Source organism: Mytilus californianus, unplaced genomic scaffold (genome assembly GCF_021869535.1).
Source record: "Mytilus californianus isolate M0D057914Y unplaced genomic scaffold, xbMytCali1.0.p SCAF_9, whole genome shotgun sequence".
NCBI lineage: Eukaryota > Metazoa > Mollusca > Bivalvia > Mytilida > Mytilidae > Mytilus > Mytilus californianus.
The window spans coordinates 34586427-34610597 of NW_026262745.1; the positions used below are offsets into that span (position 1 = coordinate 34586427).

Below are 24171 nucleotides of genomic sequence, written 5' to 3' on the forward strand. Positions count from 1 at the left end.
ACTCAGCATAAGATTAACAATGACACTTAAAGTAGGCAAATACGAGGTGTCAAATCCAGGTGGAGACAGAGACTTAGATTTTTGTACTTTTCATTGTTTTTGTATTTCAAATCTTGAATTACCAATAACTGACAGAACACATCTAGAAAATACCATTTGTACATTATCATAGCGTCGCTTCATTAACTTAATTAGCGCAAAAAACTAGTAGAAATAACAAATGTTCTAACCAACTCAGTTACAAGATGTCTTTACTAGTCAATATTTTCATTGTATTACTCGATATTAATGATATCTTGAACATATATTAATGAAACTATTACATATACATGTATGTATAGATTAATATCATCATATTGGCAAGAAGATTTAACGTCTTTTAAGCTATCTGAACGTCAGTTGAGTAATGCAATAAAAATAAAGTTTTTTTATTCCTTTTTATGAGAAACTTTTCGTGTTCTTGACCCAAGAACAAAATTTCCTCTGAATTCCCTCCCAGCTTTTGTGTCTCTTGCAACTGCTTCTAATTCGGTACCGCCATAGATAAGTTCAACTTCAACCTCTCTTGCTTTATTCTTTCCCGGTATAATTCTAGATAGATCTACTTTCAACTTCCCGACGTAGAAAGATCCAGGCTCATCTGTAAACTTCGGATTGTTCTTCTTCGTGGCATATAATTTAAAGTCCATGCCAGTTTGATTTGGGTCAATGGTTTTATATGTTTTACGTACCGAGCTTCCTAGAGTTACAGTCTCACCTTCTTTTACATGAATACAAAAGATTTTATCACAATGATATTTTCCATCAATGGCTTCTGACATTTTCTTGCTAGCAGGATGTTCTTTTCTATCAAATGGTTCGGTAGTCTCTATACCGTAAGTGTAGACACTTATTCTTGATGAAAATATTTCCGGTCTTTGTCCATATATCACTGAACCCTTAATTACGGCTAAAACTGGATCGATTGGAACTTTAACGCGCACAGATGGAAACTCCTTTTGGATACAGTCGTATAGCAGATGACAACATGAGAAACCGCCGACCATGAATATAGTTCTTATCCCTTTGATATCGCTTTTCTTGTACAGTTCTTGTAAATGTCTTTTTATCTCATTTATGGTCTTTTCAAACAGTTTTTTAAATATAGAAATATCAATTAACAGTTTATCCCGCTTCAGTTCTATATGGTTTATAAATGTATTGTTAATAGAAACTATCTCATTTATACCTTTATTGTTTATTTCCTTACAGAGCTCATTAACTGTACCTGGAAGACGAATTGGCACCTTTCCAGTGGCTGCAACAGAAAAATCCCTGCGTTTAGCTACTTCAAAATCTCTAAACAAATCCATGTAATCATTATGATATTTTAACTTGAATTCTTCAAAAACCTGATTTCCAACAATATCAATCAGGAGTTGTTTGAATTCTTGGTCTACCTTAGTACCACCCCAGTCACCTCCGTTTGCCCTGTGAAGTTCCTGTATCCGACCATTTTCTTTGATCTGATGGATGGCAATATCAACTGTACCTCCTGAAAAGTAAAAACTTGGTTGAGATTGATTCTTTTAAATGATACATGTTTAAAAATAACTGTGTTGACTAATTTTTTCGTCACGACTATATAAAACTCGCAGAAGGTCAGATTTTTGTAGACCATGACCTATTATTAAAGTTAACATTGTGACCAGGCCCCACTTCTCACCGAACGCGATTGTATACTCTAAGGACCCCTCTCATCATATTTACGTCCCATTTAAGAAGAATGTTAGTAAGATTTTGGAAGTAAGCAAAACACAATCAAACATACCAGATGAGAACCAGGCATATTCCAACGCCTGTAACGTAGTTGAACAAAAATATCTTTCAGCTAACAATATTGTAAAATACCAGCAGTTTCACATAATATAATCCGTTAAGCTCGTTTGCTGCGCTTTGTCACCAAGAAGCACTAATACAGTAACTACCAAATACTATTTCACCATATATCTAAGCAGTAACCCTATTTACACACATTAGTATTTTCATTTTGCCAGGTCAAATGGTCACTCCCTTGACAAATTTGTTGTGATGAGTTGCAGGAAATTCAGGAGATACTAGCTGTTTCAGCACATGACCACATGACATGGACTATCACGTACTAGTTTTTATTCATTCAGTACAAACCAAAGTACCATAGCTTAAAAAGATATTCCTAATACATGGAAGCTATTATTCTTTACACAAATTATTGAACAACAAATATGTATATACTTTACATCACAAATTATTGAACAACAAGTACTAGTATAGATACTGTGCATATAAGATGCTGGAAATTTTAAAGCCTTAAAAGACACGTTCTAAAAGTTCATAACAGTCCATAAAGAGGTCTGCAAATATCAGAAGATCTTCGATTGACAACCCATAAATCCAACATTGCAAAAAAAAAACTGCAAATTCGGCTCAAAATCCAACATTGCAAAAAAGAAAAACTGCAAATTCGGCTCACGAGAAAAAGCCTTAATCACTGCCCTTGGAAAGCAGGAAAACAACAGTACTTTGCTTGTATGATTTACTTTAGAGTACGGCGCACAGGTCTGGAGCCATACACTGTAGTTTATCAATCAACAGGAATAGTAACCACGACCAGCAGCACGATTTATCAAAGACGACTATAAATCAAGAGAGAATGGATGCATCTGAACATAATTTTTAAACTGGAACTTCAAGGACTCCGACAACAACGTTCAAGCCAAAACTAACATTTTTGTACAAGGTTGTTTGGGGTGTCCGGCTGTGGGTTCAGACAATTATCTAAAATCAGCACGACCAAAGACAAATTTTACAACTAAAAGGTTTGATAACTTTCAGACAACATCATTATAAAGAAGTAAGTAATAAATAACACAAGATGATTTGATTTTCCTAGATACAACAATATTCAAACACATGTTTGTTGAAAACTTTGATAGATTCAGAAGACTGTTGTGTGCACCTAAAGTGTTAAGAGCTTCAATTCTGCTCTCTGAAACCGTCAATAAATTGACAGCGCCATCTCCTTCGCTGTAATAAAGCCAGTGTAAATGTTTACAACGTATAATTCTGATACACAAGAGGAATATGTCGCTTCTCATCTAAAGGATTATCCATAACTATCACAATTACCGTAAGGTTTCGTATCAATCGTGTAAAATCGAGATCGATCTGTTTTCAATCAATGTGTTATTGTGCTATGGTCATTTCTGTATTCTTGTCTTTCATTTTTGCTAATGTGCTTTGTCTATAGAGTGTCCTTGTGCCACTTTGTTTTTCTTTGTTGACATAATTGTTTATTTTCATAGTGATTAAGATTATAATACAATGTTGACTGCTATTCCCCAATTTTTGACATTTTTACCTATTATGTCTGTTTGTTTTGCTCACACATTGTTGTCAAAATAATGGAATTCTATACGACTGTCATACAAGTGAGAGGTATAGCTAGTTATGAAACCAGGTTTAATCCACCATTTTCTACATGCCTGTACCAAATCAGGAATGTGACAGTTGTTTTCTATTCGATTGATGTGTTTCAGCTTTTGATTTTGCCATTTGATAAGGGACTTTCCGTTTTGAATTTTCCTTGGAGTTGGGTATTTTCGTTAATTTACTTTTCAATAGGCGTTAGTCCAGATATAAATAATGGTATTTGTTCGGTCTAGGAAAAGATGTAAAGGTATCTACATTAACTCATAAAAGATACCAAAGGGACATTCAAACTGACAAGTAGAAAATTAACTAACAATAAAAAGTAAAATCACAAAAATACTGAATTCCGAGGAAAATTCAAAACGGAAAGTCCCTAATCAAATGGCAAAATCAAATGATAAAACACATCAAACGAATGGACAACAACTGTCATATTCCTGACTTGGTACAGGCATTTTCAAATGTAGAAAATGGTGGATTGAACCTGGTTTTATAGCGCTAAACCTCTCACTTGTATGACAGTCGCATCAAATTCCATTATATTTACAACGATGCGTGAACGAAACAGACATAATAGGTAACATTGTCAAAATATGGGTACAGCAGTCATCACTGTGTCACAATCTCAAAACAAACAAATATTTAACAAAGAAGCACAAAAAGCATCTATCAAATCATGCCATGGCAAAAAATTAGACCAAAAGACAAACAACAGTATGCAAAACACAACATAGAAAACTAATGATTGAACAACACGAACCCCATAAAAAGAACCCGGTGTGATCTCAGGTGCTCTGGAAGAACAGAAGACATACTATTTGGTGAGACGGGTTTTTTGTTGACATTTTCAGTCAAGAATGATGGCGCCTAAGAATTAAAAAATATACTCAATATCTATTATATATTTTCCCGAGAGAGTATATCTAGATATTATTGCAAATAATTTAACCGTTAAAATCAGTCCTTGGTGTTGGCTTTGATGATACAGCGAAGCTTTATGACTTTATAAGTGATTATTGTAAACATCTTAAGTTTGACACTGTAGCAAATGTTTTAACTTCAAAATTTTAATCAGACTTTAATCATCATCCACTTAGTTAATTTACCTCCAGCGTCAAGGACAAGTACTTTTTCTCCCTTTTCTAAGTCAAATGAGGTTTCTCTTTTCATCCATTCAATACAGTAAAGAGATGCTGCCTCAGGTTCAAGTGCAACCTCTAGTTGACCTTGTGATATTCCTGCCTGTAACATATCAATCAATGATGATCTTAGGGGATAACGACATGTGGAGCATGTGGAGCAGGATCTGATTACCATTCCGGAGCACTTTAGATCATCCTCGGGATTTTGGTGGGGTCCGAGTTGCTCAGTCTTTAGTTTTCTATGTTGTGTGTTGTGTAAAGTTGTTTGTCTTTTGGCATTTTTCTTTTTCTGCAATGGCTTTGTCAGTTTGTTTTCGAAATATGAGTTTGAATGTCCACTTGATATCTTTCACCTCTCTATTATGACTTTTGTTATGAAGTATATACTTCGTTAAAAGTTTACCATAGAGTTTCCCCATTAAAAAACAAAAATCTCCATACAAACTTAAGACTAGAGATGACTTCTGATAATGATATACGTTATAAATCGTATGTTTTACGTAAATTATAATCGAATTATTCATAAAAATTACTCTGTCCTTTGGAGGTGGAAAATAAAATGTTATGTGTAGTTTATTGTTTGTACCTATTCTTAAAGTTATTCAATCGATATGACAAGTATTAATTATTCGGTAGTAAGTTTGAATTCAAATCGTTTCTGGGTTTGTTTAACCGTGATTACTCTTTTTTTGGTTTTCTATATCTAGCAAGGAAATCTGACAAACAGGCACATGAGAATGTATATCAGATAACTTGGAAAAAGTTACGTATGATTAGGGCAAATAGTTCGGGTGGATTGCATAACAAATTCAACATGTTCAATATAATCATTTAATTTGAAAACGGCGGACAAAGAATATCTATATTTTTCTTGAGTTACGTTACAATATTTGATGATTCATCAGATGGTCAGAAGGATAATCAAATATAGACTGGTTTGAATTTTTTTTATAGAATTTAGTTTTAAATTTATCTACTTATCTATTTCAAATTTAAGAAGCTGTGTTAAATATAGCAGTACCTGTCGTGTAGGTCAACTCAATAAACGTTATAGTATAACATGAAATGTTAACGACAATTTTCGAAATAACAGAGTCTTACCTGGTTAGCTGCCTGTCTCATAAACAGTTTAGCTCGATCATTCCATAATGCTGGAACAGTTAAAATCCATCTTATTTGATCTCCATTGAATAAATAGTGTTGTCTTTTACACATGTCTAACAAATTTGTTTTTAGATATCTAATAGCAGCAGAAAACACGTCCAATGCTAGCATTTCTTTGCCGGTTTCATCTTTTAACATCATATCCATATCAATATTCTGAAACAAGGACACAATTTGTTAATACTTAATAAGAATATATGCCAAAATTAATATGAAGTAAGGTGCTGTCCTGTCCAAATACCAGTAACACTCATCTAACATTTTTTGCAAGTTCAAAACAAATGAATAGTATCTTCAGTGTTAAGGGTATTTAAACGTATGTTATGAACCACGGGCGTAATTGACTATTGACAAACGGACCAGAGTATAGGATATTTTTCATACGATATACGTATGACAGTCAGATTTCATACAGTTTGAAACTTTTTTATGAAATAAACAATTGTTGACTAGCAATTTGGAAGCTTTATGAAATTTCAGTGAGTGCTTGTACCTTGTATATCAAAGTGAATTTGAGATTAAGGATACTACCGAAACGAAAAGGTATGCTTTATTCTTGATCTTATCTTCGATATTGACACAAATGGACGGCTTCAATCTAGAAACTACAACAAACGTGATGATTTCAACGTTCCATTTTTCAGTAGTAATCTGTCCATCGTATTGCATTTACATACCTCAATTTATACTTTACGCTAGTGCATGTTTACACTCTACGGACTTCATTAGCATGATTGTTTCCCTTTCACAAAAAATATTTCACCAGAGTTATGAGAAAGAAAGACTGAAATCGACATTGCATGAGTTGCATCACAATGAGTTGACCGACACCATATGTCTGTGTCTTAACTCACTGTAGCGATATGTTTTCGAAGTCTTTGAACTTTAGTTACCAGAAATGTCGTCTTATCTGGTATTTTACTGGCTGTGTTTAACTCTCGATTGTAACATTTTGACGGAGTGTAGATTTGCATAGCGATGATGCATGCCTAGCAGGAGACACATACCCTGTCGACGCACTACCTTTCGCGCTTTTTGGAGTTTATGCAATTTCCGCGGTTTTTGTTTGTTACCTTGATTTGTCTTAATCGACTTAACAATTATTTATCTTAATTAAAGTTTCACTCATCAAGAAGCCAAATAAGCATTTGGTTGTTCAAACGTCACAGTTTTGCGTTCTTTAAAAATAATGATACAGTGAGAATGTGCAAATTTCGGCATGTCGATTTGTTAAATGTATGAAATGGCATAAGTACAATCTTTTTGAAAGATTCTTATCTATTGTTGCATAAAAACATCTATAATCAGACAAAAAGTTAAAACTGCTCGAAAATTCGATTTCTTAATTAATATACAGTAAGAGGTGCAAATTATAGCATGTTGATTTGTTAAATGTATGATATGGCATAATTTATAGATAAGTACAATCTCTATGTAAGATTCTTATTCATTTTTGCAACAAAAAAAAACACTCTATAATCAGACAAACGTTGAAACGCCTCGAAAAGTTGTTTTCGCAATTAATATTTCTTCAAAAAGACTCGACTATACTTACCACGTTCTCGTAGAGGACCATTTTAAATCTACGAAAGTAATACCAGTCACTGTGTTTGTCATCCTGTGCAAGACTCGCATAATCTGTCTCAGCTTGAAATCCAAAAGAATGAAACTTTTTGTCTGCATCTAACAAAATAGTGGTCGATGTTTTCGATGCTTGGTAGACTTCATTTGGCCACACCATAGCATACACTAGAAGAGGATTGCTCTTGTAGTCATCTTTTGATGAAAATGCATACCCTGAAAATGTTGTTCCAAAATCGATAGCTGCAACCAACTTGAAATCACTTTTTTCTGTTGATTTACTTTTTGATGCTGTAAAATAGAATAATAATCCTCGTTGTCTGGTCCGTTCATGTCCAAAATTTCTACAAAGGATACATATTAAACAAGGGATAGCTCTAAACATGATATCTTATTAAAGGCAACAGTAGTTTACCGATGTTAAATATTCGTAAATCTATTTGGAATTAAATTGTCATGAGAACAAATCTGGGGTAATCACATCGAATCAAAATGGAGTGGAACTGGACGTCATTACAGGGTTATGGTTTCTTGCTGTGCATCAACCGTCATGCGCATCCAGACCAGTAAAATAATACGACTGGGAATATAACAAAGTCAATAATTTTTCAGATTAGACGACAATTCTGGTGTCTCAAGATCTCATACCTCGCAAACATGTTCCTAGTTCAGTGGGAATCCTAGACATATCTAATCGGTCAACCAATTCGTTTTGTATAGTTTTCTTCGAATGACTTTGATTTGGCTATTATTTTCAAGTCTTTTTTTATCATATAGCTCTTCAAATGTTTCGGTTCTTATTTATCATTTGCTTCCGAACAGTCGGCTTTGAGCGTTCCTTATGAAGGTATATCCAGAAAGGCGCTTTGGACGAATGAAACTTATAACGTGTTATTTTCATTCGTAGCTGATGTAGTTTAACCTTCATCAATGTAGTCTTACGATGTAATTTAAAACAAGCATGCATTTAATGTATAAGTTGAGTAAATGCCATGCAAGGGTACAGTTATATCATGGTTTAACCTTGCCTGGGCAGTTTGAACCTTACGAGAAATAAAATAAAGAAAAGACAAATATATAAGCAAAACAAAATAGTGAAAATGAGAGAAAATATATCTACAAACTAATCAACTTGTGAAAAGCTTTAGGCCACTGGATGCAAAAGTTTGTTAGTATATAAGCAAGTGACGTGTAATAAAAATATTCTTTCCTTCCATTTCAAGTAATGGACCTTTTGACGAAAGATATGTGTAATTTTGACCACTTAAGTACAAGGAACACTGGTTTAGTCTGAGAGACGAGACCATGATTTATTAATAAATTGTAATTGGCTTTGCACTAGCTACAGTAACTGCGAGTACTCTTAGATCGGTATTGTGTATCTTTTGTTTTAATGTTAGTTATTTTTGTACTTCCTATCAATCTGTTGAGTAACTCTGTTTCCAACTGACTTTTTTTAGTTCTCACAAATATGTTTAACCCCGCAACATTCTTTATTTGCCCGTCCCAAGTCAGTAGCATGTGATTCAGTGGCTGTCGTTATTGCTGTCGTTAATTGTTTTGACATAAATCAGTCCTTTGATTTTTCTCATTTGAATTGTTTCACATTTGTCATATTTGAACCCTTTATAGCTGGCTAAACGTTATGGGGTTTTGATCATTCTTGAAGGAAGGTCGTACAGTTGCTTACATAGACGTCATTTGAACTCTGGTGAATAGCTATCTCATTTGCAACCATACCACATCTTATTTTAATACTAGTGTAAAAAGTATGACTTTGATATATAAACTTCTTCATAATGACAGTAAATAAGTAATTTGTTCAAATCATTGTTTCCTTGGTTATTAAACTAATATTTAGTGTGAAAATTGATTTATAAGATAAGCGAGGGTCTGGATGGGGTTCACAGAATAGAAAATAATGGGCCAATACTACAGAAAAATGGACCAAAACAAATAAAGAATAGAGAAAAACAGGTCGAAAAATAAAAAATAGAGCATAATGGGATGCTTAAATATGAAGAATACAGAATTGAAGGACCCCTCATTCAGACACTAATGGGTGATATTGTAGATATGACTTCAGACTCTAACTTTGTAAAACATTTGATCAAATTGTTATTTTGAAAGGCAAAATCCTTTTGCATATGCACTGTAAAAAACGTTTAATCAAAGAAACGTGGCACTTCCATTGAAACAAATAAAAACTCGAGCGACCAGTTTAAAGTGCGGGATTTGTTAGAACTGTTGTAAAGCTGTATCTATGATCATACCAATACGACAATCTTCCCATTGACAGTAATACTAAATATTTATTTACCCCTTTTCCCGTTCCAAATAGAAAAATAAGGAGATTTGTTATGATTGTAATGAGAATACTATCATCCGAGGACCACTACTATTTCAGTTCCTATAAATTCATATACTCTATCCGTACTGAAAGGGTATTGCTACGTTTGAATGTCTTCTTTTTCTTCAATACCACCATCAGTGGACTGTCAATCTTCAAAGGTACCATCCAGCAAATATCAACTTCTGCGGTACATGCAAGATTTACATGTTCATCACTATAGATCCTCTTATCAAACTTTTCTCAAAATTATGTTACACCTCAATAAGAAAATGTTTGCATCTATAAAACCTTGGTTTTCAAATTTTAGGTTTGAGAGTTCCTGAGATAGGTAAATCCAGAAAAGTGCTTCGGACAAACACAATTTATAAAGTGTTATTTCAATCACTGAAACGGTCATCGCTGTTCTTTTATGGTCTCTTTGGTTTTGGAACTCTTTCATGTTTTGTTATATATGGCCTCCAAGCCCTTCGGTCTCGAGTGTACGTGATAAGGTTATCTACGGAAACATATAAGATCGGCGCCATACTTGTTTGACTAGCGCTGGAGATTGCAAGAAAACTACAGTCCTCGACAGACGAATGAATCGTCTGCCAAATAGTTAGGTCTCCATTACTGGCGTTCCAAAATATAATGCTAGTCGATTCAGTATCGAAGGTTTTAACTGGACGAGTCATATATTTCATAGGTTAATATTTTTTTTTTAAATAATTGCTCTATGTAAACTCATTTTGCGACAGTCATTATGTTTTGTGTTACTTATGCCATATCTAAAATGCAAAATATTCTTTCCATAATTGTTAATATTCAGTTTAAAAATCATTGAATTGTACTTAAACAAATGATACACGCAACACCCTAAGGCAAAATTGAACTAAGAATATTTGGGCTATTATTTGTAGACCTTTTACTGTATTGGTGGTTTATGAAAATTAAAATGTTATAAATGTCGGTGCGCCCCCCGAAGCGCTTTACTGGATTAAACTTCATCAGAAACGTTCAAACCCAGAAAAATGTGACAGCTAAGGATGTATAACTATTTGAATAACAAGGATCTATGACCAAAAGGTGCCAGTTTTACCTAAGAGAAGTTTCCCTAAACTTTGTTATAAACAATGAAATAATATATGTTCATGTTAGAACACATAGTCTATACTCTATATTCCGTTAGGAACAATTATTGTAACATTTGTTCTATGTGAAAATGATGATACAGAATTGTTCTTACATTTGCAACTTATATTATGAAAGAACTTCTTTTTTAAAAGGACGTATTGAAAAGGGCCATGTTGCCGCCTAAGGTCAACTTTATCTGATTGGCTTCCAAAACGAATTGGCTCGAGTTTACCTGCATGCGTGATATACTAACTTATTTAGTTTAAATGATGATGATCTGAATAATACCAATTTCAATTGGATTTTATAATTAGACTTCATGAAGCTTGTTATATACGGGTGTTGTTTCTGATTTCTGTTTTGTTTTCTTGATTTGTAGTATTTAAACAATAGCTGTGAATAGCCTTTTGTAGTTGCGAGGACATTTTGACCTTGTTTTCACACTAAGATGTCGTATTTCATTTCCTCAATCAAGTTAGTGATCACCCTTTTGGTAGCTGCAATGTGCAGGTTTTTTTATGTGTGATTTAGATTTACGACATACGGTCGAAATTAATATAAAGTTAGGTTTGTGCGCATGCACGTAAAACTGGGTTAACACCAACACATAGTGTGCCTGTACCAAGTCAGGACATTGACCATCTGCATTAATAAAAATTGCTGTAAACCAACTAATCTTCGCGACTTTCGCGAGTAGAAAAATTACGCAAATAAATATTGTCGCGAATATATAAAACGTGGATCTTTCCTTATATATATTGAACTATTAAAATCAAGAACATAAAATCGCTAAAATAAATCGGTACGAAGTGGGTTTGATACTATAGAGCTAAATGCGAAATAAAGTATACTCGAAAAAAAGTTGGTTTACAGTATTGTCACTAAATGCATCGCATGCATATTAAGATTTATCTGTTAAGTGTTTAAACACTTGAAGTGTTTCACTTTAAATGTTCGTTTTGTTTTTCACTTTTAACTAAGTTGATATCATTGGCATTATAATTACTATTTAATGATCTCGACATTTTTCCTCTTCTACTTCCTGAAATAAAGAGATTAAAACGTTAGCAAAATATTCAACAAATTGACAAAGAATATCTTATTCTCGATTGGTAAAATGAAACTTTTTTTAAGATAACAGCATCTAAAAAGGACTCTTTGTGATATCAATTATAGTTTAAAAGTAACAAAGATGTTAGTTAAAAGAGTTGCAGATTCAGAAGATCCATAACATTCCAACCACAAAGAAAAATGAAGACATATTTCATCTCCTATGCACCAATCTTGACAATAACTGCACCCATTAAAACAATTATAAACCCCCTTACGAACAATAACTCACTCCTGTAAACTGCAGTCCCTCTTTTCAAAATCTAGTTCAATGAAGTATCTCCTTGATACATTCCATTTTTAAAAGTTGCTATCCTTTTCTGTTTTAATATCGTGTCGTGTCATTGCCCTATCATCACCTATGATCTTGCGTCTAAAAAGAAATGATCGGAATTACAAATTTCGATCAATAGGCATATTAATTCCAACAACCAATATATATATAACATCTACGTCCTTTTGGTGGATAGGTGTCTGATTGACAATCACACCACATCTCCTTATCTTATAACATGCATGGCATATGATTACTGTTTGTGTTTTTATCGTTCAAGTAAAAAGGCTCTGTATTGTCGTCTCTTTTAAGTGATAAGCACCCATATTTCCAGTATCTACTTCTATCAAAATTATAGAAAGGTCGCGCTTCTTAGGCTTGTTTACTTGTTGAAAAAGTTAAAAAAAATGTTTTCTTCGGTAGCAAGCCATGCATTTGTTAATTTGAAATGTATGTGTATATTTTCTTACTATATTTTCGTTTGGGCTTGTATTATATTTGCCTTCGGGTTTATATGATCCGTTCATCCTATTTTGACTCCTCAAAATTCAAGAGTCTATCCTAAATTGAGGTAAATTGTATGGCTTTCCAAATACCGTTTCGATTCCTAACATCACTGAAGAGACATTAATTGTCGAAATCCGGATATGGTGTACAAAAATCTTTGCACCTTTTGTTTGCGGTATATCATCTTTTCCGCAAGTTTATTGTTTTCTGTTTAGTATCAAATTTATAATTAAGATCCATTTATTACATCGGTGATCCGTTTATTTGGCAATCGCCAATGGCAGTCAGCAGGGTTTAAGAACATTTGTTGTTCGACCTGTTAGTCAAATGCGTTTTGTTAAAACATACTTTTTCAATTTTTTGGTCTTTTGGAAAATGTTGTTTGTGCTGTATTTAGACCCCTGTATCAAGAAATTTGTTTTGCATGCACACGTATAAAAATTGCGGTTTTTATCCAACGCAATCTTAGGTTTGAACGTTATTTTCAATTTAGACTTGTTTATATTTTCTTACAAACACACTTAGTATTCCTAAAGTTGATAAGCATTGCACATGTTTTCCAAAATCTTTTCTTGTAACTGGAACTTTCGACATAACTTAAACATGTCAGCATGGTCAGGTTGAATAATACATTTGTTTCAAAGATGTTAAGAAAAGGCCAGGATATGTATGTTTAGGTTTAAAGAATAGAAGGAAAGTGTATTTGATAAAGGAACATCCATTCAAAGATTCATATTTTAAAATTCAGATTAAATAATTTGATAATGATGTCAAATATCCGATTTACGACCAACTTCGAAGAAAATTGGACATATTGTTTTGCAAAAGTTGATCTGTCGAAAAGTGAATTACAGCTGTTATCTATAAGCTTGAAGATAGCATAGAAAAAAATAAACGATATTGGAATAAAAAATATACTCACAATGTAAGAAAAGAGGAAGTAAATTTGTATGTAGATAGGTATATACACATCTTTTGAGAAGACACGTCACCAAGCAGTATAAAACGATCGATAATATATTTAAACCGTTTATATCATGGCACATTTACAATACCAACGACGATAAAATTTTGGGATAGTAATTCACCCGTATATTTAAATAGAATGTTCGTATCCATCAAAATCTGAAACTATATAGCCAAAAATGATTTGGGTGGGATACTTTAGCATGCTTATATCACATACATGCGAACATGGACAAATGGGAATTAATGGTTTCTTATCTTAAGTTATAAACCTTCTAGACATCTGTCCAACATTTGTCTGCTTTGGTTTAACTTCAAACATATTTGTTTCATGATCTTGTACAATTTCATTTAATCAAAAGAGGTGGAATGAATATTGAATTTTGAAGGGTAAAAATTAAAAAGAGTTAATTGTGAAATTCAATGCATTTCTCTCCTGTACTTGTCAGTTCACTCGACCAATTCAATGGGTCATATTTGGAAAGTTGATGAAACCAGGTTAGAATTATGTACTTCAAATTGATGTTGAAGACAATTTTGTACCAATATTTAAAATACATCCGGAACTAAATGTATTGATATATTTCTGAAATATAGTAAATAGATTTTCATGATATCTGATATATAAAATTGCCTTTCCTTTGCAGGTCCTCGAGATAGATTTTTTTTTCATTTTTTTTTGTTGGTGATAGAAACAACTACCTTTGAAAAGCGAATCAAGCAAGCATCGCAATCAATTAAGAGAGTTAGAGTAAACCTCAGTTTCGGTGTTGAAATCCAGGCAAGTCATATAAAAAGGGGGGTTCTAACCATATGACCCCATACAAAAGCATTAGTTGTCAAACAAAAAGGGGGGGTTCCAACCGCCGGGATCTCCTTGGACCCGCCAATGTTATGCTGACTATTTGTTCATATGTACAGTTTCGCTCTTTCTACTATAGTTCGCAAAAAAAAAACTTAAAATATCTTAAAATTGTCTATCAATGTCAAATACTCCAGTAGAGAGTCGAGTGCTGATTTCTGTCATTTTATTTGTAGACCTTGTCCTGTAAATCTTTTCATTCTATCTATTTAAGCTTTCCAGACATAATTTCATACGTGTTTCTCGTTTTTCGTTTTTATATAGATTAGGCCGTTGGTTTTTCCGTTTGAATGGTTTTACACTAGTAATTTTTTGGGGCCCTTTATAGCTTGCTGTTCGGTGTGAGCCAATGCTCCGTGTTGAAGGCCGTACCTTGACCTATAATGGTTTACTTTTATAAATTGTAACTTGGATGGAGAGTTGTCTCATTGGCACTCATACCACATCTTCCCGGCTATATCTAGAAATAAAAAAAAAAATTAAAAAATGTTATAACTTGCCATTTTATGGCAATTACTCCAATAAGGAGTCGCATGACAATTTTAATCAAAATAAAATGGAAAATAAATATATCTTCACGTCCTCTGTACACGCGTCTGACCCTGTCAGATTTGCTTTATCTATACAACGGTTTTCAAGATAAAAGACATTCTATCGCTATGTTCTTTTGAGCATTGGTGGCCATATTGATTGGTACTGAATTGGTTCATCGAATAACTTGATACCCCAAGGATGATTGTAGCTAAGTTTGGTTTGGCTCAGTAGAAGAAGATTTTTGATAAAGTAAACGGACGACGGGCGGCAATCGACGGATGGATTTATAATGTGGTTATAATATCTCTTTTACCTGGCTATACAGACAAGAACATATTTCTGTTTGGTTCCTTTTAAGCTATCTTCATATGATTAAGCAGTTATACATTTTCAAAACATATTGAAATTTCAATTTATTACATTTAGATGCTACTTTTTATATTAAAAAATGCACGTTTATGATCTTTCTAGATTGCAAAAACAGGTGAAGTATAGTGAAAAAAGTAAAATTCTTAGCAGCGTTGCATGCGACGTCCACTACTTTTTTGAAAGTTAGCAATTAAAATACGGCACATGCATTCATTTCTTACCAAATATATAATGTCAATTGTTCTTTTTGGAGAAATAAGACAAAAAATTATTAATATAATTTTTGCGGATGAGTATAGTCAAGAATGTATGTGTGCAATTTAGGTACTCCTCAACACAGATGATTCAGTGAGCATTCAAATCAAATTTGTGGAACTACTAGTATATGATCTATATAGTATTAAGGTGGCTCACCCCAATAAGGACCCCCGGTAGAATTTTTTTATTTTCACATATTTTGTAGATTTTTTTATGCTGAATCCAAAAATGCAAAGAAAAAAGGGGGTCACCAGGCTCGTTTTCCCCTCAAATGGAAGCGAAATGTGCGATTTTGACCCTATTTCCAAACTTTTACACCCTTTCAACAATAACGACTACATCAAATTCAAAGACTTTAAGAACCATGTCAGTATAATTATTATGTGAAAAAACAATTAAATTTGAAATGTAAATGTTCCCCTTGGTTGTTTTAGACTTAAAAATCTTTTTATTTTCAGATTTATGTCTAAATTTGGCATTTTTTAATTTCAGTTTAAGGCTAAAAATATTGGTTAAATCGATTTTTCGTAAAATTTCCCCGGTAGATTTTTTTAAAAAACGGATATGTCAAAGCTATGAACTTTTCGAGCATTTTAAGGTAAAATAAAATGGGGGTCACCAGGCTTTTAAAAAAGTTACGAGCTTTTGTTTAACCCCTCTACCCCATGAGGTCTGATTTCAATGCACTCCATTAATAACTTTATTGTGATTTTTTTATTAATATCTTTAAATAAATAATGTTTGTAATTATATCAATGGACGAAAGCTGAATATAAATGTGATGAACATTTTACTGTTTGTTATAAAAAAGCGAAATTTTGATTATTTTGTTGAAATACGGTAATTTTGTCTGGCGCGAGTTGCTTCCCTCTAATCTGGCGCCATAATCGGACAACAGAAATTTCAGGGTCGCCATTGCTGAGCAGCATACTGCACTGATAAATACGACCATGTGCATGAATAACAGACATAGTGGCGAATAGACAACGATGAAGGTAGAGTCATTACATAAGAAAACATAGATTTTAATATATTAGACAGCCAAATGTAATCAGTATCACGAAAAATACAAAGTGGGGGGTTATCTCAAAATACTCGATACTGTAGAAAATCACTGCGGCTGAAACCTTGCATGGGCTAAATTTCTATTCTATGTATAATCGTTATGGCTGGTATCTTATTTATGTGTTTACTTGACCCTTAACATGTTAACTGGCAAGTTGTGATCATGTATAGCCTGTTTTGAAAAAATATCCGTGTCAAAGAGGAGCTAGGGATGGTCATTTTCAGCATCTCATGATCATGATAATCTGCGCTATCGTTAGCGTCAAATAAGTCTTGATTTTATATCGTCATTCGTAAAATCTAATTCGTAGCCACGTTAGGGAGCTACCATTTGATTTTTATGGGTGGGGGGGGGGGGGGGGGGCTAGGATGAAAAATGTTGTCCTGCTTTTTTTTTTTAGTTGTAATCTCTGTCTTGCCTTTTTATTTTTTTACTCTATTTGGTCCTGCCTTTTTTTTACTAGTTTATCCTGAATTTTTTTACACAAATTGTCATCCTGCCTTTTTTTTTTTACCCGTGTTGCTCATTCTGCTTTTTTTTTATACTCCAAAATCCTGTCCTGCCTATTTTTTCAAATTTCATCCTAGTGCCCCCCCCCCCCCCCCCCATAAAAATCAAATGGTAGCTCCCTTAGGGTCAAATGAAGTTAAATATTTATCGTTAGCGTCTATAATGACTAGTAAAACAGGTTGGGAACAAACCCTCTACATGGTGTTTATACCTGTATACTGAGAGGAATAATCCTTCTATAGAGGGATAAAAGAGGGGTATTTTTGTGTAGATTGGATTTAAAGCAAAATGGGGCAGATTGGCATTTTCTAGTTATATTTGCTATAATCTATAGCACTATATATGCATCAATTATTGCACTTTACTGTATTCTGTATTTCTTTACCAAAAAATGGCCTGGGATGCCCAGTTTTCTGCTAAAGTGACAGAACTTGCGATCTATTGTATACCTATCTGAACACCTGATCAACAACAAAAGGGACATGCAGTTGACCTTTAAATTTTATGTTAAATCTAACAATAGAAATTCTGTTCAGTGAGGCATAACTGAGTGGAATTTACCTGATCATCACAGCTTTCAATTATGGTGTACAATAGATTGTATATTCAGTCAGTTTAGCAGTAAACTGGGCATGTGAAATGAAATTTAGTACATCAATTGGTGCATCATATGTAGCAGGTTACTGCCATAATAAGTAGAAAATGCCATTCTGCCCTATTTTGCTTTAAATCCAGTCTAAACAAAAATTCCCCTCTATAGAAGGATTATTCCTCTATACAGGTTTAAACACCAGTGGCAGATCCAGGGGGGGTTCCGGGGGTTGGAACCCCCCCTTTTTTTTGATGATCAATGCATTTGAATGGGGACATATAGTTGGAACCCCCCCTTTATCCTGGGTTAGGACCCCCCCCCCCTTTTATAAATGGCTGGATCCACCCCTGAAAACCATATAGAGGGTTTGGTCCCAACCTGTAAAATGGGGTACCCCATAACTTCCCTCGGACAGGGGTTCATGATTACCACTCCCTATCCCCAACTCCCATTTCTCTTCCCTTTTACTCTAAAATTTTCTCCCCTAACTTCTACTTCCATCCCCCTTGCTCCCAGACAAAAAAATTGCAAAATATATTTCCCAGATTATTCATCCCCCCCTCTTTTCGAATTCTTGTCCTTTCACCCAAAATCATGTTCGCTCCAATTCACGTTCATCCCTTTTACATTCCCACCCTGAGTCTTTTTGTATTCTTCCTTTTATCTAAATCATGCTTTTGTTAGTATAGTTCTATAACAATAAAATAAAGATATATTAAGTTTATTTTTATTGTTTAAAAATAAAGTGACTCACACGAGATCTAAGGTTTTTTTTCTATTTATAATCTTCATAAGATTTACTTCTACCAAATTGGTTACTTTTATTTTCACTTCGACCAGGCTAATTAACGGTAATGGACCTGCACATGATTCCCCCTTTTCTCGCTTCCTGATCCCTCATTCCCATGTTCCCTTATCCCTGTCCACCCGCTCAAGTAATCCTATAATATATGAACTCGGGGGCATTATTTTCTATTTCTGTTTTCTTTTTACTGATTTTGCTATTTTTCTTCTTTTTTTTTTTATTGTCAATGTGCCTCCAAAAAAAAAAATGAAAATATCAGCATGAAAACGTTAAATAGTGAATATATAATGCGAAGGCATATATTATAGGACTACCCGCTCAAGGGGTTCGATTGTTTCGTTTGTTTTCTTGAGAATATATAAATGGCCTGATTTGTAAATTATAACCACTACAGTACAAGGCAATACATTTTATTGATGGATTTGTCTTGATCACAATTTGTTAACAATTAAACACCCCCCCCCCCCCCCCCCCCCCGTCTCTCTTTTGTATAAAAAATTTCATAACGTCAAGTATCAGGTTTAAACATACACGTAGGGCTTATCTTGTTTACCAAATAACACATACATTTGAGTTGAAAAATTCATTATTGTTTTGTGCTTAGTATTTTTAAACACAAAATTTGTTTATCCCATATTCCAAACAGGTTACAAGACACCTCAGCATAATTTGGTTGACGAGGAGTACAAATGTAGCTCAGCTGCATTTTAGAATTTTTAGGCATAGAAATAACTTGTCCCTGGCATCGAAACAGCATGCCCTGAGAAGTCTGTATTCAACATATATATAATAAAAAAATCACTATTTACACTTGCTGTGCATGTAATTTTATTTTGTTTGCTCATTATTGTTGCCACAAATTCTTCATTTCTTTACGCCGTAGTGGAGTGGGCATTAAGTTTTACCCTTGTCTGTCTGTACGTATGTCCCAAAATTGGTGTCCGTTCTCTAACTTCAGTTTGCCTCAACCAAATGTTATGAAACTTATACACAATGCTTATTACCAACAAACACAGATCAAGTTTGATTTTTTTTTGGTGGTGTCACTTTTACTGTTCTAGAGTTATGCCCCTTTACAAATGAAAAAATTGCTGAATTTTTTGTTTCTGTTCTCTAACTTTAGTTTGCCTCATCCAAATGTTATGAAACTTATACACATTACTTATTACAACAAAATTCAGATCAAGTAAAACTTTGGGTAGTGTCACTCTTACCGTTCTTTAGTTATGCTCCTTTATAACTTTATATGCAAGTGGGGGCATCATCTGTGTCCCATGGACACATTCCCCATTTATTTAAAATATGAACTACATTATGCTTTTAAATGTCAATCATGGTTGATTTTCTGACAGAATTACTCTGACGTTTAATTTCAGGCTTCAAGTACATGTAAGAGAAAGGAGTGATTTGTTGTGAAAGATCCTGGAATGTTCAACTTTACTTGGAAACTATTGGCAAAGAACTGACAGAACTTACACGAGAAGCCAGTATCATCTTGTCTTGCAATTGGGAACTATATGTAAAGTGCAGAAACTTAAGAACAACATTAGAAGCCAAGATCAACAATACTTAGAACTACCGGGTACATGTATAATCAAAGTACTGTCAGAATCCATATGAGAGAACCCAAGATCATCTACACTTGGTGTCTATATGCAAAGTGTTGTCAGAATCCACTTAAAAAGCCAAGATCAACTATAATTTGGAACTATATGCTTTAGTGCTGTCAAAATCCATAAAAAAAAAAATCCAAGATCAAAAGGACCTACTTTACCTACCTGTCCCAATGATGAATACAGATTATTGAGTCTTATAAAAAACACTGATGAAGAATATTGATATAAAAATAATGAAAATATAGAGCTAATCAGCTAATGATTGTACATGTACATCATGATGTATACATGTCAACAATTACTAGTATATTGAAATTTACAATGCTAATAAATGTTTTATAAATTTGATCTCATAGACATTTTAGGAATAAAAATAAAAAATGTTTCAAAAAATGAATTTTAATAGAGCTTTTTTTGCTGTCTGTAGTGAATTTTGCTGCAAACACAATTCATGATATGCAAACTGCAATATATGCAGTTGTCTTTAATACAGAAGGTAGCTATGAGATTTGGAAATTTTGGAAATCATAATACCAAGTGGCAGTTGTGGTAAATGCGCATGCCTTTGCCTCATCTTTTACCTCACCAACCCCTGACCTAAATGGCCACTTGAATTATTTTACATCATTTGGCATTTGTTTTCCATCCATATGCTATTCAGTTTCTATTTCAAAAGTTATATTTTCTGGATAAAAGGAGAAATAAAATACAGTTTTGTTCAATGAGACAGCAACCAAACAAAACAACCCAAGAGAATTATATATTGTCTGGGAAAACTTGTGTCTCACTATTAACTGACAACATTTTTACCTACTGTAAATTCAGAAATTATTGCGTGCATTTATTATTGCGATTTTTTGACAAATGGACTAAATTGCGAGTTTAATTATTGCGATTACAAAAAAAATCTGCATAAAGATCTATAATTCAGTTATCAGAATGCAAGTTCTTATTATAATTTTTGCGATATTCACCCTGTCGTATTATTTGCACTAATAATAACCTCACAATAATTTCTAAATTTATAGTATCACAATAATCCAGATTAATTTTGTTTTGTAAATTTAGATATGCACTCAAATTAATACAGATTGCTACAAAGATCTCAAGCACATTTCATGGATCAGTGATCAAGGTTAAAGTTACCTGATTAGGGTTGTTTATCAGATACTGTTAGCAATAGGTCATTTGTCAATGTCATGTTTTTGTGTTTTTGTCTGTTTTTTCTAATACTAAAAGTACATGTAGTAGATAAACTATATGTATGCAATGATTCACAATTGTAAGGAGTACATGTCTGTCTGGCAATTGTCATTGACCACATTTGCATGGTTCATTGGTCAATGGTAAGTCCTCTTTTAACATGCTACATTGTGTAATCAATGGGTTATTAAGTCTCCCAAACGAAGTTTGGGAAGACTTATTGTTTTTGCTCAGTTCTTATTATTATTATTATTCTTCTTCTTCTTCTTCTTCTTCTTCTTCTTCTTCTTCTTCTTCTTCTTCTTCTTCTTCCGCCGCTTTTAAATTTGAACTTGTCCGCACCCGTTCTCCAAAACCGCTTGTCAGATTAACTTAGGGTTTCACAATATGTTAGACTAACATGTCTAGTGGTGCAATCAGGGTTTTGTTTGTGCAATGGGGTTTTTAAAGGGGTACTTTGAGGGGCAAATAGAAAAGAGGGTTTTACTATAGAACCCTATGGGATTTTATTTTTTTAAATTTTCAAATGATTATAAATTGAAAACCGTTTGTGATAGAAACAATCTTTTTAATTGAAAATGTTCTAAATGATAAAGTCCATTAAATGAAATACAGGGTTAGTCCCCAGGGGTCACCCCCACCCCCTGCCATTTAAGAAAGTTCTAATACCTTGTAAATGGTCAAGATCCCCACCCCTAAACCATATATATTCTGGTTTGTCATGCTAAGATGGTTTGATTGATATACAGGGTTAGTCCCCAGGGGTCACCCCCACCCCCTGCCATTTAAGAAAGTTCTAATATCTTGTAAGTGGTCAAGATCCCCACCCCTAAACCATATATATTCTGGTTTGTCATGCTAAGATGGTTTGAATGATATACAGGGTTAGTCCCCAGGGGTCATCCCGACCCCCTGCCATTTGAGAAAGTTCTAATATCTTGTAAATGGTCGAGATCCCCACCCCTAAACCATATATATTCTGGTTTGTCATGATAAAGCACATCAAATGAAATACAGGGTTAGTCCCCAGGGGTCACCCCCACCCCCTGCCATTTAAGAAAGTTCTAATATCTTGTAAGTGGTAAAGATCCCCACCCCAAAACCATATATATTCTGGTTTGTCATGCTAAGATGGTTTGAATGATATACAGGGTTAGTCCCCAGGGGTCATCCCGACCCCCTGCCATTTGAGAAAGTTCTAATATCTTGTAAATGGTCGAGATCCCCACCCCTAAACCATATATATTCTGGTTTGTCATGATAAAGCACATCAAATGAAATACAGGGTTAGTCCCCAGGGGTCACCCCCACCCCCTGCCATTTAAGAAAGTTCTAATACCTTGTAAGTGGTCAAGATCCCCACCCCTAAACCATATATATTCTGGTTTGTCATGCTAAGATGGTTTGAATGATATACAGGGTTAGTCCCCAGGGGTCATCCCGACCCCCATGCCATTTGAGAAAGTTCTAATATCTTGTAAATGGTCGAGATCCCCACCCCTAAACCATATATATTCTGGTTTGTCATGATAAAGCACATCAAATGAAACACAGGGTTAGTCCCCAGGGGGTCACCCCCACCCCCTGCCATTTGAGAAAGTTCTAATATCTTGTAAATGGTCGAGATCCCCACCCCTAAACCATATATATTCTGGTTTGTCATGATAAAGCACATCAAATGAAACACAGGGTTAGTCCCCAGGGGGTCACCCCCACCCCCTGCCATTTGAGAAAGTTCTAATATCTTGTAAATGGTTGAGATCCCCACCCCTAAACCATATATATTCCTGTTCGTCATGTAATGAACATTTGAATGACGTATAGGGCCAGTCCCCAGGGGTTCTTCCTCACCCCCAATGTTCTAGTATCTTGTAAATGGTTGAGATCCCCACCCCTGAACCATATGTATTCTGGTTTGTCATGCCAAGATGATTTGAATGATATACAAGGTTAGTCCCCAGGCATCACTAATGCATATAACTTTACTGGACCAAACCAATTTTCACTGGAAGTTGCCCAATGTCAGGCGACCCTGGGAATTACGAATTATGGGAGCTTCGTTTGGGAGACTTCGTAACAGCATCCTGTTACAATCATTTCTTGTTATATTTGGTGTATGGTATGATTATTAAATGTATATATTGAAATATTAAGTAAAAAGATGTGATATGATTGTAAATGAGACACTCCACAAGAGACCAAATGACACAGAAATAAACAACTAAATGTCATCATACAACCTTCGACAATGGCCTCCAAATGACAAATGTACAATTTAAAACAATTCAAATGAAAAAACTAATGGCATATTTATGTACAAAATAATGAATGAAAAACAAATATGCCTGTCTTGCAGGGTCTATCTGAACTTAACCTTATGTTCATGGTTTTGTCTGTTACTGGCATACTATATATATGTTTAAAATATTTGGTTGATGGGGTGATTGTAACAGAGGCGAATTTAGGGGGAGGGCCCATTGGTTGATTATATAGGGAATCACTGAAGCATGACTGGAGCAGGCCTCTCTTAGACAGTCACCCCCCCCCCCCCTTTTCATGAAAAATTCTGGCTCCGCCACTGTGTAAGGCTGGCTTGGATTGGTTTATCTGATCATTTTCATGATCATTGATAATATTAAGTTTTTCTGATACCTGTAGTGAAACTTTATCTTTAGGAATATCAACATAAAACCAAT

At 34.2% G+C, this 24171-nt stretch overlaps 1 protein-coding gene and 1 long non-coding RNA gene across 3 annotated transcripts; one reads left to right on the forward strand and one right to left on the reverse strand.

Annotated features, from left to right (window-relative positions):
- Positions 1-234: 234 nt before the first annotated feature.
- Positions 235-13694, reverse strand: LOC127714442 (heat shock 70 kDa protein 12A-like). 2 transcript variants are annotated; one of them, XM_052220497.1, is made up of 7 exons: positions 13617-13694; positions 12146-12286; positions 11810-11845; positions 7312-7628; positions 5694-5912; positions 4557-4692; positions 235-1534 (listed from the first exon to the last, which is right to left on the reverse strand). In XM_052220497.1, the coding sequence occupies exons 3-7, from the start codon at positions 11826-11828 to the stop codon at positions 429-431; spliced, it is 1797 nt and encodes a 598-aa protein (XP_052076457.1). In that variant the 5' UTR covers positions 11829-11845; positions 12146-12286; positions 13617-13694; the 3' UTR covers positions 235-428. The 2 variants fall into 2 exon arrangements, with proteins under 2 accessions (XP_052076457.1, XP_052076458.1); XM_052220498.1 differs by having other exon boundaries at positions 7312-7681.
- Positions 13695-16412: 2718 nt separating this feature from the next.
- LOC127714918 (uncharacterized) lies at positions 16413-20669 on the forward strand. The gene is made up of 2 exons (XR_007988000.1): positions 16413-16678; positions 20033-20669. It is a non-coding gene; the product is annotated as an uncharacterized LOC127714918 (long non-coding RNA).
- The last annotated feature ends 3502 nt before the right edge of the window (positions 20670-24171 follow it).